Source organism: Oncorhynchus clarkii, unplaced genomic scaffold (assembly GCF_045791955.1).
Source record: "Oncorhynchus clarkii lewisi isolate Uvic-CL-2024 unplaced genomic scaffold, UVic_Ocla_1.0 unplaced_contig_8351_pilon_pilon, whole genome shotgun sequence".
Lineage (NCBI taxonomy): Eukaryota > Metazoa > Chordata > Actinopteri > Salmoniformes > Salmonidae > Oncorhynchus > Oncorhynchus clarkii.
The window spans coordinates 24094-42575 of NW_027257935.1; the positions used below are offsets into that span (position 1 = coordinate 24094).

An 18482-nucleotide genomic window follows, 5' to 3' on the forward strand; every position below is an offset into this window, starting at 1 on the left:
CCTGGGGCTCTGTGGGGTCTGTGTGTGAACAGGGCCCCAGGACCAGCTTGTTTTCTCATGATTTGGTTGGGTTCTAATTGTGTTGCTGTCCTGGGGCTCTGTGGGGTCTGTGTGTGAACAGGGCCCCAGGACCAGCTTGTTTTCTATGTTGTCTCTATAGCCAGGCTGGTCACTGAGTCTTTACATTGTTAATGTCTTTCTTTTGTTTAAATTCTTAGATTTTGACAAGGTATTTTGCTAATTTGATATCTCAGTCCCCTCCCTCCCTCTCTCTATAGTGTGTTATTGGTGTAGTAGTAAGTCCCCTCCCTCTCTCTCTATAGTGTGTTATTGGTGTAGCAGTAAATCCCCTCCCTCTCTCTCTATAGTGTGTTATTGGTGTAGCAGTAAGTCCCCTCCCTCCCTCTCTAGTGTGTTATTGGTGTAGCAGTAAGTCCCCTCCCTCCCTCTCTCTCTATAGTGTGTTATTGGTGTAGTAGTAAGTCCCCTCCCTCTCTCCCTCTATAGTGCGTTATTGGTGTAGCAGTAAGTCCCCTCCCTCCCTCCCTCTCTAGTGTGTTATTGGTGTAGCAGTAAGTCCCCTCCCTCCCTCTCTCTCTATAGTGTGTTATTGGTGTAGCAGTAAGTCCCCTCCCTCCCTCTCTCTCTATAGTGTGTTATTGGTGTAGCAGTAAGTCCCCTCCCTCCCTCTCTCTCTATAGTGTGTTATTGGTGTAGCAGTAAGTCCCCTCCCTCCCTCTCTCTCTATAGTGTGTTATTGGTGTAGCAGTAAGTCCCCTCCCTCCCTCTCTCTATAGTGTGTTATTGGTGTAGCAGTAAGTCCCCTCCCTCCCTCTATAGTGTGTTATTGGTGTAGCAGTAAGTCCCCTCCCTCCCTCTCTCTATAGTGTGTTATTGGTGTAGTAGTAAGTCCCCTCTCTCTCTATAGTGTGTTATTGGTGTAGCAGTAAGTCCCCTCCCTCCCTCTCTCTCTATAGTGTGTTATTGGTGTAGCAGTAAGTCCCCTCCCTCTCTCTATAGTGTGTTATTGGTGTAGCAGTAAGTCCCCTCCCTCTCTATAGTGTGTTATTGGTGTAGCAGTAAGTCCCCTCCCTCCCTCTCTAGTGTGTTATTGGTGTAGCAGTAAGTCCCCTCCCTCCCTCCCTCTCTATAGTGTGTTATTGGTGTAGCAGTAAGTCCCCTCCCTCTCTCTCTTTCTATAGTGTGTTATTGGTGTAGCAGTAAGTCCCCTCCCGCCCCCTCTCTCTATAGTGTGTTATTAGTGTAGCAGTAAGTCCCCTCCCTCTCTCTCTATAGTGTGTTATTGGTGTAGCAGTAAGTCCCCTCCCTCTCTCTCTATAGTGTGTTATTGGTGTAGCAGTAAGTCCCCTCCCTCTCTCTCTATAGTGTGTTATTGGTGTAGCAGTAAGTCCCCTCCCTCCCTCTCTCTATAGTGTGTTATTGGTGTAGCAGTAAGTCCCCTCCCTCCCTCTCTATATAGTGTGTTATTGGTGTAGCAGTAAGTCCCCTCCCTCTCTCTATAGTGTGTTATTGGTGTAGCAGTAAGTCCCCTCCCTCCCTCTCTATAGTGTGTTATTGGTGTAGCAGTAAATCCCCTCCCTCCCTCTCTAGTGTGTTATTGGTGTAGCAGTAAGTCCCCTCCCTCCCTCTCTCTCTATAGTGTGTTATTGGTGTAGCAGTAAGTCCCCTCCCTCTCTCTCTATAGTGTGTTATTGGTGTAGCAGTAAGTCCCCTCCCTCCCTCTCTCTCTATAGTGTGTTATTGGTGTAGCAGTAAGTCCCCTCCCTCCCTCTCTCTCTATAGTGTGTTATTGGTGTAGCAGTAAGTCCTCTCTCTCCCTCTCTCTATAGTGTGTTATTGGTGTAGCAGTAAGTCCCCTCCCTCCCTCTCTCTCTATAGTGTGTTATTAGTGTAGCAGTAAGTCCTCTCTCTCCCTCTCTATATAGTGTGTTATTGGTGTAGCAGTAAGTCCCCTCCCTCTCTCTCTATAGTGTGTTATTGGTGTAGCAGTAAGTCCCCTCCCTCCCTCTCTCTCTATAGTGTGTTATTGGTGTAGCAGTAAGTCCCCTCCCTCCCTCTCTCTCTATAGTGTGTTATTGGTGTAGCAGTAAGTCCCCTCCCTCCCTCTCTCTCTATAGTGTGTTATTGGTGTAGCAGTAAGTCCCCTCCCTCCCTCCCTCTCTCTCTATAGTGTGTTATTGGTGTAGCAGTAAGTCCCCTCCCCTCTCTCTCTCTATAGTGTGTTATTGGTGTAGCAGTAAGTCCCCTCCCTCCCTCCCTCTCTAGTGTGTTATTGGTGTAGCAGTAAGTCCCCTCCCTCCCTCTCTCTCTATAGTGTGTTATTGGTGTAGCAGTAAGTCCCCTCCCTCCCTCTCTCTCTATAGTGTGTTATTGGTGTAGCAGTAAGTCCCCTCCCTCTCTCTCTATAGTGTGTTATTGGTGTAGCAGTAAGTCCCCTCCCTCCCTCTCTATATAGTGTGTTATTGGTGTAGCAGTAAGTCCCCTCCCTCTCTCTCTCTCTATAGTGTGTTATTGGTGTAGCAGTAAGTCCCCTCCCTCCCTCTCTCTCTATAGTGTATTATTGGTGTAGCAGTAAGTCCCCTCCCCTCTCTCTCTATAGTGTATTATTGGTGTAGCAGTAAGTCCCCTCCCTCCCTCTCTATATAGTGTGTTATTGGTGTAGCAGTAAGTCCCCTCCCTCTCTCTCTCTCTATAGTGTGTTATTGGTGTAGCAGTAAGTCCCCTCCCTCCCTCTCTCTCTATAGTGTATTATTGGTGTAGCAGTAAGTCCCCTCCCTCTCTCTCTCTATAGTGTGTTATTGGTGTAGCAGTAAGTCCCCTCCCCTCTCTCTCTCTATAGTGTGTTATTGGTGTAGCAGTAAGTCCCCTCCCTCCCTCTCTCTCTATAGTGTGTTATTGGTGTAGCAGTAAGTCCCCTCCCTCCCTCTCTCTATAGTGTGTTATTGGTGTAGCAGTAAGTCCCCTCCCTCCCTCTCTATATAGTGTGTTATTGGTGTAGCAGTAAGTCCCCTCCCTCCCTCTCTATATAGTTTGTTATTGGTGTAGCAGTAAGTCCCCTCCCTCTCTCTATAGTGTGTTATTGGTGTAGCAGTAAGTCCCCTCCCTCCCTCTCTCTATAGTGTGTTATTGGTGTAGCAGTAAGTCCCCTCCCTCCCTCTCTAGTGTGTTATTGGTGTAGCAGTAAGTCCCCTCCCTCCCTCTCTCTATAGTGTGTTATTGGTGTAGCAGTAAGTCCCCTCCCTCCCTCTCTATATAGTTTGTTATTGGTGTAGCAGTAAGTCCCCTCCCTCTCTCTATAGTGTGTTATTGGTGTAGCAGTAAGTCCCCTCCCTCCCTCTCTATATAGTGTGTTATTGGTATAGCAGTAAGTCCCCTCCCTCCCTCTCTAGTGTGTTATTGGTGTAGCAGTAAGTCCCCTCCCTCCCTCTCTCTATAGTGTGTTATTGGTGTAGCAGTAAGTCCCCTCCCTCCCTCTCTCTCTATAGTGTGTTATTGGTGTAGCAGTAAGTCCCCTCCCCTCTCTCTCTATAGTGTGTTATTGGTGTAGCAGTAAGTCCCCTCCCTCCCTCTCTCTCTATAGTGTGTTATTGGTGTAGCAGTAAGTCCCCTCCCTCCCTCTCTCTCTATAGTGTGTTATTGGTGTAGCAGTAAGTCCCCTCCCTCCCTCTCTCTCTATAGTGTGTTATTGGTGTAGCAGTAAGTCCCCTCCCTCCCTCTCTCTCTATAGTGTGTTATTGGTGTAGCAGTAAGTCCCCTCCCTCCCTCTCTCTCTATAGTGTGTTATTGGTGTAGCAGTAAGTCCCCTCCCCTCTCTCTCTATAGTGTGTTATTGGTGTAGCAGTAAGTCCCCTCCCCTCTCTCTCTCTATAGTGTGTTATTGGTGTAGCAGTAAGTCCCCTCCCTCCCTCTCTCTCTATAGTGTGTTATTGGTGTAGCAGTAAGTCCCCTCCCTCTCTCTCTATAGTGTGTTATTGGTGTAGCAGTAAGTCCCCTCCCTCCCTCTCTCTATAGTGTGTTATTGGTGTAGCAGTAAGTCCCCTCTCTCTCTATAGTGTGTTATTGGTGTAGCAGTAAGTCCCCTCCCTCTCTCTCTCTATAGTGTGTTATTGGTGTAGCAGTAAGTCCCCTCCCTCCCTCTCTCTATAGTGTGTTATTGGTGTAGCAGTAAGTCCCCTCCCTCCCTCTCTCTCTATAGTGTGTTATTGGTGTAGCAGTAAGTCCCCTCCCTCTCTCTCTATAGTGTGTTATTGGTGTAGCAGTAAGTCCCCTCCCTCCCTCCCTCTCTATAGTGTGTTATTGGTGTAGCAGTAAGTCCCCTCCCTCTCTCTCTATAGTGTGTTATTGGTGTAGCAGTAAGTCCCCTCCCTACCCTCTCTCTATAGTGTGTTATTGGTGTAGCAGTAAGTCCCCTCCCTCCCTCTATAGTGTGTTATTGGTGTAGCAGTAATTCCCCTCCCTCCCTCTATAGTTTGTTATTGGTGTAGCAGTAACATGTAGGTAATGCAGTATTTCCATACTCTCCCTCTCTGTCCTGGTAGATTGATCTTGGCGTGCTGCCAGAGGTCCGGCGTAGGGAGCCTGTTGGGGCGGAGGAGTGGAACACCAACATGGACCCTGAGGGACGCATGAGGAATATCTCACACCTCAAACAGACCATATTCAAAGGGGTAAGGAACACCTCAAATGTGGGGCCAGGAACCAACTAAATACAGCAGGATATAACACACTGAAACACCAGGGTATAACACACTGAAACACCAGGATGTAACACAGTGAAACACCAGGATGTAACACACTGAAACACCAGGATGTAACACACTGAAACACCAGGATATAACACACTGAAACACCAGGATATAACACACTGAAACACCAGGATGTAACACACTGAAACACCAGGATGTAACACACTGAAACACCAGGATGTAACACACTGAAACACCAGGGTATAACACACTGAAACACCAGGATATAACACACTGAAACACCAGGATGTAACACAGTGAAACACCAGGATGTAACACTGAAACACCAGGATGTAACACACTGAAACACCAGGATGTAACACACTGAAACACCAGGATGTAACACACTGAAACACCAGGATGTAACACACTGAAACACCAGGATGTAACACACTGAAACACCAGGATGTAACACACTGAAACACCAGGGTATAACACACTGAAACACCAGGATATAACACACTGAAACACCAGGATGTAACACAGTGAAACACCAGGATGTAACACTGAAACACCAGGATGTAACACACTGAAACACCAGGATGTAACACACTGAAACACCAGGATGTAACACACTGAAACACCAGGATGTAACACACTGAAACACCAGGATGTAACACACTGAAACACCAGGATGTAACACACTGAAACACCAGGATGTAACACACTGAAACACCAGGATGTAACACACTGAAACACCAGGATGTAACACACTGAAACACCAGGATGTAACACACTGAAACACCAGGATGTAACACACTGAAACACCAGGATGTAACACTGAAACACCAGGATGTAACACACTGAAACACCAGGATGTAACACACTGAATAACACCAGGATGTAACACACTGAAACACCAGGATGTAACACTGAAACACCAGGATATAACACACTGAAACACCAGGATGTAACACTGAAACACCAGGATGTAACACACTGAAACACCAGGATATAACACACTGAAACACCAGGATATAACACACTGAAACACATGATCAAACGGGACAGTCTCTCTGTATCACACACACCACACACACACCACACACACGCCCTCTGCTGTTAATTAAGAGAGTAGCAACAGCACAAACACATCAGTGCTTTTAATTCCTACATATACTGTTCATCCTTGACAGAGCTAGCTACAGTAGCTCATCCACACTGCATTGGGAGTCTATGGCCTGTGGCTGTCTATGGCCTGTGGATGTCTATGGCCTGTGGCTGTCTATGGCCTGTGGCTGTCTATGGCCTGTGGCTGTCTATGGCCTGTGGATGTCTATGGCCTGTGGATGTCTATGGCCTGTGGATGTCTATGGCCTGTGGATGTCTATGGCCTGTGGATGACTATGGCCTGTGGATGACTATGGCCTGTGGATGTCTATGGCCTGTGGATATCTATGGCCTGTGGATGTCTGTGGATGTCTATGGCCTGTGGATGTCTATGGCCTGTGGATGTCTATGGCCTGTGGATGTCTATGGCCTGTGGATGTCTATGGCCTGTGAATGTCTGTGGCCTGTGGATGTCTATGGCCTGTGGATGTGGCTGTCTATGGCCTTTGGATGTCTATGGCCTGTGGATGTGGCTGTCTATGGCCTGTGGATGTCTATGGCCTGTGGATGTCTATGGCCTGTGGATGTCTGTGGATATCTATGGCCTGTGGATGTCTGTGGATGTCTATGGCCTGTGGATGTCTATGGCCTGTGGATGTCTGTGGATGTCTATGGCCTGTGGATGTCTATGGCCTGTGGATGTCTGTGGATGTCTATGGCCTGTGGATGTCTATGGCCTGTGGATGTCTGTGGATGTCTATGGCCTGTGGATGTCTGTGGCCTGTGGATGTATATTGCCTGTGGATGTGGATGTCTGTGGATGTCTATGGCCTGTGGGTGTCTGTGGCCTGTGGATGTATATTGCCTGTGGATGTGGATGTCCTGTGGATGTCTATTACCTGTGGATGTCTATTGCCTGTGTCTGTGGCCTTGAGCAGCGAGGCAGAACACTCATTAAAGGCAGCATCTGATGCAGGCCTCTCTGTAGTCTCTCTACATGAAGGATATGAAAGTAGGGGTCAGCCGCTTTTCAGAGATTGGTTTGTCTCCCGACATCGCCTCTCTCTCTGAAGCGACCGTTGGAAGTCGAAGGCTCAGTTGAAACTGGAATAGCTCTGTTAGGCCTGTTTTGTTTGTTACTTACTGTAGGACTGTGGAAATAAAAGCTGTCCGTCTCTCCTCTCTTACTTTCTCTCTGTCCCCCCCATCCCTCTTTCTGTCTCTCCCCCCCATCCCTCTTTCTGTCTCTCCTTCCCTCCTAGGGTCTGTGTCACGTGTTGAGGAAGGAGGGATGGAAGTTTCTGCTGGGCTACTTCCCCTGGGAGAGCACCCTGGAGGAGAGGAGGAGTTTGACCAGGAGGAAAACGTAAGAGAGACACTCCTACTCATTAGGAGACTGGGAGGAAAACGTGAGAGAGACACTACAAGGACATTATCATTTTCACAATATTATTCCAACTTCATATATATATTATACACAAATATATTTAAAAGACAGAGAAATCAAGGTTTTGAGTGCACTGGGCTTTTAAAAAGAAGATGGAGAACCGAGCTATAGGACAAAATACCAGTGTTTTAGTACAGGTAAAGTGAACCAGCGCTAGCTAACACTACCTAACAAAATCAACAAATATATACATTTATATATGTTTTACTAGGAGTCAAGGTATCTATAATATGGTCCAAAGTAATATTGCGATATGTAACTATCAACTTTCCCCCCGTCACTAATGTACTATGTGAAATATTATCCGTTGTCTCACTCCTTTACTTTTCTCTCTTTCCTCAGGGATGAGTCCCTCTCTCCTCATCCTCTTTTCTCTCTTCTCATCCTCTTTCCTCGGGGATGAGTACTTTTTCCCTCTCTCATCATCCTCTTTTCTCTCTTCTCATCCTCTTTCCTCAGGGATGAGTACTGATTCCCTCTCTTCTCATCCTCTTTCCTCAGGGATGAGTCCCTCTCTCCTCATCCTCTTTTCTCTCTTCTCATCCTCTTTCCTCGGGGATGAGTACTTTTTCCCTCTCTCATCATCCTCTTTTCTCTCTTCTCATCCTCTTTCCTCAGGGATGAGTACTGAGTCCCTCTCTCCTCATCCTCTTTTCTCTCTTCTCATCCTCTTTCCTCAGGGATGAGTACTGATTCCCCCTCTCTTCTCATCCTCTTTCCTCAGGGATGAGTACTGATTCCCCCTCTCTTCTCATCCTCTTTCCTCAGGGATGAGTACTGATTCCCCCTCTCTTCTCATCCTCTTTCCTCAGGGATGAGTACTTATTCCCCCTCTCTTCTCATCCTCTTTCCTCAGGGATGAGTACTGATTCCCCCTCTCTTCTCATCCTCTTTCCTCAGGGATGAGTACTTCCGTATGAAGCTCCAGTGGAAGTCAGTGAGTGAGGAGCAGGAGAAACACAACAGCATGTTTAGAGACCACAGGAGTCTAATAGGTAATCATCATCATCATCATCATCACTTCTAACAGCATGTTTAGAGACCACTAACAGAATGCTAGTCAGGAGTCTAATAGGTCATCACCATCATCGTCATCATCACTTCTAACAGAATGTTAGTCAGGAGTCTAATAGGTCATCACCATCATCATCATCATCATCACTTCTAACAGAATGTTAGTCAGGAGTCTAATAGGTAATCACCACCATCATCGTCATCATCACTTCTAACAGAATGTTAGTCAGGAGTCTAATAGGTAATCACCACCATCATCATCATCATCATCACTTCTAACAGAATGTTAGTCAGGAGTCTAATAGGTAATCACCACCATCATCATCATCATCACTTCTAACAGAATGTTAGTCAGGAGTCTAATAGGTAATCACCACCATCATCATCATCATCACTTCTAACAGAATGTTAGTCAGGAGTCTAATAGGTCATCATCATCACTTCTAACAGAATGTTAGTCAGGAGTCTAATAGGTAATCACCACCATCATCATCATCATCACTTCTAACAGAATGTTAGTCAGGAGTCTAATAGGTCATCATCATCATCGTCATCATCACTTCTAACAGAATGTTAGTCAGGAGTCTAATAGGTAATCACCACCATCGTCATCATCACTTCTAACAGAATGTTAGTCAGGAGTCTAATAGGTCATCATCATCATCGTCATCATCACTTCTAACAGAATGTTAGTCAGGAGTCTAATAGGTAATCACCACCATCATCGTCATCATCACTTCTAACAGAATGTTAGTCAGGAGTCTAATAGGTAATCACCACCATCATCATCATCATCACTTCTAACAGAATGTTAGTCAGGAGTCTAATAGGTCATCATCATCACTTCTAACAGAATGTTAGTCAGGAGTCTAATAGGTAATCACCACCATCATCATCATCATCACTTCTAACAGAATGTTAGTCAGGAGTCTAATAGGTAATCACCACCATCATCATCATCATCACTTCTAACAGAATGTTAGTCAGGAGTCTAATAGGTAATCACCACCATCATCGTCATCATCACTTCTAACAGAATGTTAGTCAGGAGTCTAATAGGTAATCACCATCATCATCACTTCTAACAGAATGTTAGTCAGGAGTCTAATAGGTCATCATCATCACTTCTAACAGAATGTTAGTCAGGAGTCTAATAGGTCATCACCATCATCATCATCATCACTTCTAACAGAATGTTAGTCAGGAGTCTAATAGGTAATCACCATCATCATCATCATCACTTCTAACAGAATGTTAGTCAGGAGTCTAATAGGTCATTATCATCATCCATCATCATCACTTCTAACAGAATGTTAGTCAGGAGTCTAATAGGTAATCACCACCATCATCATCATCATCACTTCTAACAGAATGTTAGTCAGGAGTCTAATAGGTCATCATCATCATCGTCATCATCACTTCTAACAGAATGTTAGTCAGGAGTCTAATAGGTCATCACCATCATCGTCATCATCACTTCTAACAGAATGTTAGCCCCCAAGATTGCTCTCCATCCAGGGGCGCTGCTGCTGACCCTGTACATCTGGGGGCTCTGCCTGGGGGCTCTGCCTGGGGGCTCTTTCTGGGGGCTCTTTCTGGGGGCTCTTTCTGGGGGTTCTCTCTGGGGGTTCTCTCTGGGGTTGTTGAGGAAGCCTTAAGAAAGTTTTCCCCTCTAATCGATGGACAATAGTTGTATTCTATTTGATTCTATTGGTCTGACAGTGGGATGGTTTCGTGGTTTGAACAACGGGCACTGTGACAAACGGGAGACCTTTCCAATATGTTAATGAGTTAGACTCCTTGTTCCAACAGCCTCCGTCAGCAACTTAACTTCCATCAGCCAGTGAAGAACCAAAGTTGGCCACATTTCTCCAGGTCTCACCCCAAACTGCTCAGCAAAACCATTTGAAACCAAGTGTGACACCTTTCCTAGTTTAGCTACTTTACGACTGAGCTGAGCCTGGAATCAATCTGTCTCCCATCGGATCAACCCCGTGTTTTATTTATTCAATATTCCATCAGCGTCGTCCGCCTGGAGAACCCAGCCCCAAAACCTGCGTCCCAAATTGCACCTTATACCCTGTACGTAGTGCACTACTTTTGACCTGAGCCCTATGTGCACTAAATAGGGAGCAGGTTGTCATTTGGGACAGGACCCATGTCAGCCAGGTAATGGGATCTCATCTCCTCCTGATCGTTGAGGAATGATCCATACTGGATCTGGCTGGCTCCTCAATGGACTTGGCATTTCTGTTCTCTCTGTCTCTTTATTCTCTCTCTCTCTCTGAGTCGCCCCCCCCCCCCCCCCCCCCCCCTCCCACTCCCCCCTGCTATTCAAAGGATTGAAATTAGGCTCCGGTTGTAACAGGGTTAGAGTTGTGTGCTCTCTGTAAATGTCAACTGAAATGAATATGGAAATGAGCGGCGGCTTGCACGGAGCAATGCTGAACTGTTGGAAGTGCTGCTGGTCCCATTTCTGATTTCAACTCCTGGCAGTAAACTTTTCGTCTAAGGACAATCAGGCAGACGAGATGTGTGGTGAAGTCGGAGCCTATAATCATAAAGTGTCTCTGAGTTGTGAGGAGTGCTGATCCTACGATCAGGTTCCTTCTGTTCCATGTCATCTGACTCATGATGTTCTTCATGTACATGCAAATGTATTTGGTGAATTAAGGGGATTCTAAGGTCTCTGACTGTGTTGTTTTCCTCCACAGAGAAAGACGTGAACAGGACAGATCGGACCAACACTTTCTATGAAGGACAAGACAACCCAGGACTGATTCTGCTGCACGATGTCCTCATGACCTACTGCATGTATGACTTTGACCTGGGTAAGACCACGCTTGTCATACTGCATGTATGACTTTGACCTGGGTAAGACCACGCTTGTCATACTGAATGACTTTGACCTGGGTAAGACCACGCTGGTCATACTGAATGACTTTGACCTGGGTAAGACCACGCTTGTCATACTGCATGACTTTGACCTGGGTAAGACCACGCTTGTCATACTGAATGACTTTGACCTGGGTAAGACCACGCTTGTCATACTGAATGACTTTGACCTGGGTAAGACCACGCTTGTCATACTGTATGACTTTGACCTGGGTAAGACCACGCTGGTCATACTGTATGACTTTGACCTGGGTAAGACCACGCTGGTCATACTGAATGACTTTGACCTGGGTAAGACCACGCTTGTCATACTGCATGACTTTGACCTGGGTAAGACCACGCTTGTCATACTGCATGACTTTGACCTGGGTAAGACCACGCTGGTCATACTGTATGACTTTGACCTGGGTAAGACCACGCTGGTCATACTGAATGACTTTGACCTGGGTAAGACCACGCTTGTCATACTGAATGACTTTGACCTGGGTAAGACCACGCTTGTCATACTGTATGACTTTGACCTGGGTAAGACCACGCTGGTCATACTGAATGACTTTGACCTGGGTAAGACCACGCTTGTCATACTGAATGACTTTGACCTGGGTAAGACCACGCTTGTCATACTGCATGACTTTGACCTGGGTAAGACCACGCTTGTCATACTGCATGACTTTGACCTGGGTAAGACCACGCTTGTCATACTGAATGACTTTGACCTGGGTAAGACCACGCTTGTCATACTGTATGACTTTGACCTGGGTAAGACCACGCTGGTCATACTGAATGACTTTGACCTGGGTAAGACCACGCTTGTCATACTGAATGACTTTGACCTGGGTAAGACCACGCTTGTCATACTGCATGACTTTGACCTGGGTAAGACCACGCTTGTCATACTGCATGACTTTGACCTGGGTAAGACCACGCTTGTCATACTGAATGACTTTGACCTGGGTAAGACCACGCTTGTCATACTGAATGACTTTGACCTGGGTAAGACCACGCTTGTCATACTGCATGACTTTGACCTGGGTAAGACCACGCTTGTCATACTGCATGACTTTGACCTGGGTAAGACAAAGCTTGTTATACTGCATGACTTTGACCTGGGTAAGACCACGCTTGTCATACTGAATGACTTTGACCTGGGTAAGACCACGCTTGTCATACTGAATGACTTTGACCTGGGTAAGACCACGCTTGTCATACTGCATGACTTTGACCTGGGTAAGACCACGCTTGTCATACTGTATGACTTTGACCTGGGTAAGACCACGCTGGTCATACTGAATGACTTTGACCTGGGTAAGACCACGCTTGTCATACTGTATGACTTTGACCTGGGTAAGACCACGCTTGTCATACTGTATGACTTTGACCTGGGTAAGACCACGCTTGTCATACTGCATGACTTTGACCTGGGTAAGACCACGCTTGTCATACTGCATGACTTTGACCTGGGTAAGACCACGCTTGTCATACTGAATGACTTTGACCTGGGTAAGACCACGCTTGTCATACTGAATGACTTTGACCTGGGTAAGACCACGCTTGTCATACTGAATGACTTTGACCTGGGTAAGACCACGCTTGTCATACTGAATGACTTTGACCTGGGTAAGACCAAGCTTGTCATACTGAATGACTTTGACCTGGGTAAGACCACGCTTGTCATACTGAATGACTTTGACCTGGGTAAGACAAAGCTTGTCATATTGTATGACTTTGACCTGGGTAAGACCACGCTTGTCATACTGCATGACTTTGACCTGGGTAAGACCACGCTTGTCATACTGAATGACTTTGACCTGGGTAAGACCACGCTTGTCATACTGAATGACTTTGACCTGGGTAAGACCAAGCTTGTCATACTGAATGACTTTGACCTGGGTAAGACCACGCTTGTCATACTGAATGACTTTGACCTGGGTAAGACAAAGCTTGTCATATTGTATGACTTTGACCTGGGTAAGACCACGCTTGTCATACTGAATGACTTTAACCTGGGTAAGACCACGCTTGTCATACTGAATGACTTTGACCTGGGTAAGACCACGCTTGTCATACTGAATGACTTTGACCTGGGTAAGACAAAGCTGGTCATACTGAATGACTTTGACCTGGGTAAGACGAAGCTTGTCATACTGAATGACTTTGACCTGGGTAAGACCACGCTTGTCATACTGAATGACTTTGACCTGGGTAAGACCACGCTTGTCATACTGCATGACTTTGACCTGGGTAAGACCACGCTTGTCATACTGAATGACTTTGACCTGGGTAAGACCACGCTTGTCATACTGTATGACTTTGACCTGGGTAAGACCACGCTTGTCATACTGAATGACTTTGACCTGGGTAAGACAAAGCTGGTCATACTGTATGACTTTGACCTGGGTAAGACGAAGCTGGTCATACTGAATGACTTTGACCTGGGTAAGACCAAGCTTGTCATACTGAATGACTTTGACCTGGGTAAGACCACGCTTGTCATACTGAATGACTTTGACCTGGGTAAGACGAAGCTGGTCATACTGAATGACTTTGACCTGGGTAAGACAAAGCTTGTCATACTGAATGACTTTGACATGGGTAAGACCACGCTTGTCATACTGAATGACTTTGACCTGGGTAAGACAAAGCTGGTCATACTGAATGACTTTGACCTGATTAAGACCACGCTTGTCATACTGAATGACTTTGACCTGGGTAAGACAAAGCTGGTCATACTGAATGACTTTGACCTGGGTAAGACAAAGCTTGTCATATTGAATTACTTTGACCTGGGTAAGACAAAGCTTGTCATACTGAATGACTTTGACCTGGGTAAGACAAAGCTTGTCATATTGTATGACTTTGACCTGGGTAAGACAAAGCTGGTCATACTGAATGACTTTGACCTGGGTAAGACCACGCTTGTCATACTGCATGTACTCGGCCTCTACTGGGTTTTTACTGAGGATTCACCAACAATAAATCCTAGATGCCACTCAGCACCAGACGTGATCAGTGGAGGCTGCTGAGGGGAGGACGGCTCATAATAATGGCTGGAACGGAGTGAATGGAACGGCATCAAACACATGGAAACCATGTATTTGATACCATTCCACTGATTCCGCTCCAGTCATTACCACGAGCCTGTCCTCCCCAATTAAGGTGCCACCAACCTCCTGTGGTCAAGATTGTGTTGGAATGAAAACACTCCAGAACTGTTTCAAATCCTCTCTCTGTCACCACCAGGCTTTGGCTGGCTGGCTGGCTGGCTGGCTGACTGACTTACTGGCTGGCCGGCCGGTTGGCTGGCTGACTTACTGGCTGGCTGACTGACTGACTGGCTGGCTGGCTGGCTGGCTGACTGGCTGGCTGACTGGCTGGCTGGCTGACTGACTGGCTGACTGAACCGGGTTGTTTTCTCTCTGTCACCAGGCTATGTCCAGGGTATGAGTGACCTGCTGTCTCCGATCCTCTATGTGATGGAGGACGAGGTGGACGCCTTCTGGTGCTTTGTCTCCTTCATGGACCAGATGGTGAGACTGACAACATAGAACTAGATATACTAGAACAGACATAACTTAATAAGACCATAGAAATAGGATAGATAAACTAGCAGGGACATAACCGTTTAGTGGTTTGTCTCCTTCATGGACCAGATGGTGAGACTGACAACATAGAGCTAGATATACTAGAACAGACATAACTTAATAAGACCAAATAGGCTAGATAAACTAGCAGGGACATAACCTTTTAGTGGTTTGTCTCCTTCATGGACCAGCTGGTGAGACTGACAACATAGAGCTAGATATACTAGAACAGACATAACTTAATAAGACCATAGAAATAGGCTAGATATACTAGCAGGGACATAACCTTTTAGTGGTTTGTCTCCTTCATGGACCAGATGGTGAGACTGACAACATAGAGCTAGATATACTAGAACAGACATAACTTAATAAGACCATAGAAATAGGCTAGATAAACTAGCAGGGACATAACCGTTTAGTGGTTTGTCTCCTTCATGGACCAGATGGTGAGACTGACAACATAGAGCTAGATATACTAGAACAGACATAACTTAATAAGACCATAGAAATAGGCTAGATAAACTAGCAGGGACATAACCGTTTAGTGGTTTGTCTCCTTCATGGACCAGATGGTGAGACTGACAACATAGAGCTAGATATACTAGAACAGACATACCTTAATAAGACCATAGAAATAGGCTAGATAAACTAGCAGGGACATAACCTTTTAGTGGTTTGTCTCCTTCATGGACCAGATGGTGAGACTGACAACATAGAGCTAGATATACTAGAACAGACATAACTTAATAAGACCATAGAAATAGGCTAGATAAACTAGCAGGGACATAACCTTTTAGTGGTTTGTCTCCTTCATGGACCAGATGGTGAGACTGACAACATAGAGCTAGATATACTAGAACAGACATAACTTAATAAGACCATAGAAATAGGCTAGATAAACTAGCAGGGACATAACCTTTTAGTGGTTTGTCTCCTTCATGGACCAGATGGTGAGACTGACAACATAGAGCTAGATATACTAGAACAGACATAACTTAATAAGACCATAGAAATAGGCTAGATAAACTAGCAGGGACATAACCGTTTAGTGGTTTGTCTCCTTCATGGACCAGATGGTGAGACTGACAACATAGAGCTAGATATACTAGAACAGACATAACTTAATAAGACCATAGAAATAGGCTAGATAAACTAGCAGGGACATAACCGTTTAGTGGTTTGTCTCCTTCATGGACCAGATGGTGAGACTGACAACATAGAGCTAGATATACTAGAACAGACAACTTAATAAGACCATAGAAATAGGCTAGATAAACTAGCAGGGACATAACCTTTTAGTGGTTTGTCTCCTTCATGGACCAGATGGTGAGACTGACAACATAGAGCTAGATATACTAGAACAGACATAACTTAATAAGACCATAGAAATAGGCTAGATAAACTAGCAGGGACATAACCTTTTAGTGGTTTGTCTCCTTCATGGACCAGATGGTGAGACTGACAACATAGAGCTAGATATACTAGAACAGACATAACTTAATAAGACCATAGAAATAGGCTAGATATACTAGCAGGGACATAACCTTTTAGTGGTTTGTCTCCTTCATGGACCAGATGGTGAGACTGACAACATAGAGCTAGATATACTAGAACAGACATAACTTAATAAGACCATAGAAATAGGCTAGATAAACTAGCAGGGACATAACCGTTTAGTGGTTTGTCTCCTTCATGGACCAGATGGTGAGACTGACAACATAGAGCTAGATATACTAGAACAGACATAACTTAATAAGACCATAGAAATAGGCTAGATAAACTAGCAGGGACATAACCTTTTAGTGGTTTGTCTCCTTCATGGACCAGATGGGTAAAACCTGAGAACATCTGAATTATTAGAACATACGTAACACAGAAATATAAATACTAGAATGGACAAAGCCCCTCAGACCAAAGCAAATGAAATGAGGATGTCCATTCTAGTCATTCCATGTCTGTGGGTGAGACCTTCACTTACCTCTGTGTTGGAATATGACAGCACAGTTCTTCCTGTTTAACGAGAGAGGGAGGCCAACTAGGTAAGTGTTGGTAGAGTGAGACCTGATTACCTGACCACGCTGGGTTCCCATGGTGCATTTCACAAAGGATGCATCCAAGACCACTCTCTCATAGCCTCCACCAATAGCTGAGCAGAGCCCTGACACTTTGTGATGTCACTTCAGCTCTATGATTTGTGTTCTGAATTAGTTTCTGTCTGTCTTATTATCCAACTTATTACAACACCATCCAGCTTCCTGTCTGGTACGACACCATCCAGCTTCCTGTCTGGTACAACACCATCCAGCATCCTGTCTGGTACGACACCATCCAGCTTCCTGTCTGGTACGACACCATCCAGCTTCCTGTCTGTTACGACACCATCCAGCTTCCTGTCTGGTACGACACCATCCAGCTTCCTGTCTGTTCTGTTAACGACACCATCCAGCTTCCTGTCTGTTCTGTTAACGACACCATCCAGCTTCCTGTCTGTTCTGTTACGACACCCTCCAGCTTCCTGTCTATTCTGTTACGACACCATCCAGCTTCCTGTCTATTCTGTTACGACACCATCCAGCTTCCTGTCTATTCTGTTACGACACCATCCAGCTTCCTGTCTGTTACGACACCATCCAGCTTCCTGTCTGTTACGACACCATCCAGCTTCCTGTCTGTTACGACACCAACCAGCTTCCTGTCTGTCACGACACCATCCAGCCTCCTGTCTGTTTCCTCTACTCTTTCCTCCAGATAGCTGCTGAAGTAATTTAAAGGGGATTTCGTGTTCATTAACCATCCATAGCTTTATAGATACTGTAGCCCAGGGCTGGTCTACCCTGGTAAACAGCTACACACAGACACACAGGTTAGGGTAAACAGCAATCATGTTATTATTACTCGGCTGAGTGGTCTTGTACCTGACAGGCCCTTGTTATTCAAAGAAAACCCAAAGACCTTGTCATCTCCAGCACTGTAGCTGTCATCCCACCCATTAATACATCAAACATGGCAACATCAGGGTTATTGATTTAAACGCCTGCCAGAAGGTAAAAGGAAAGCTGGTGATTGAGGAGTAGAGAGAATCAATGTGGTGTTATGTGACGGGCTGGCTGGCCGACTGGCTGGCTGGCCGACTGGCTGGCTGGCCGACTGGCTGGCTGGCCGACTGGCTAGCTGGCCGACTGGCCGGCCGACTGGCTGAATGCCGGCCGACTGGCTGGCTGGCCGAAAGGCTGGCCGACTGGCTGGATGGCTGGCTGGCCGACTGGCTGGCCGGTAGGCCAGTGGAAAGCCATCTAGTGGAAAGCCTTCCCAGAGGAGTAGAGACTGTTATAGCAGCAAAAGGGGGGACCAACTCCATGTTGATGCCCATGATTTTGGAAGGAGATGTTTGACGAGCAGGCGTCCACATAGTGCCCATCGTGTAGTCTGTATCGTGTGAATATATTTCCATTCTGTCTAAATTCTTAGCACCAGAACTTTGAGGAGCAGATGCAGGGAATGAAGACTCAACTGATCCAGCTCAGCACACTGCTACGACTATTGGACCTGTCCTTCTGGAACTACCTGGGTGAGGGACACACACACACACACACACACACACACACACACTCTGCTACAACTACTGGACCTGTCCTTCTGGAACTACCTGGGTGAGAGACACACACACACACACACTCTGCTACGACTACTGGACCTGTCCTTCTGGAACTACCTGGGTGAGGGGCACAC

At 46.0% G+C, this 18482-nt stretch overlaps 1 protein-coding gene across 1 annotated transcript in view; it reads left to right on the plus strand.

Moving 5' to 3' along the window:
- Positions 1 to 18482, plus strand: part of LOC139393723 (TBC1 domain family member 15-like) — a gene marked incomplete at its 5' end in the record, with an annotated part of 51914 nt that overhangs the window by 19923 nt on the left and 13509 nt on the right. Inside the window, 6 exon segments of the mRNA XM_071142076.1 lie at positions 4560 to 4688; positions 7079 to 7182; positions 8164 to 8258; positions 10992 to 11108; positions 14599 to 14699; positions 18222 to 18321. Coding sequence (XP_070998177.1) covers positions 4560 to 4688; positions 7079 to 7182; positions 8164 to 8258; positions 10992 to 11108; positions 14599 to 14699; positions 18222 to 18321 — 646 coding nt within the window.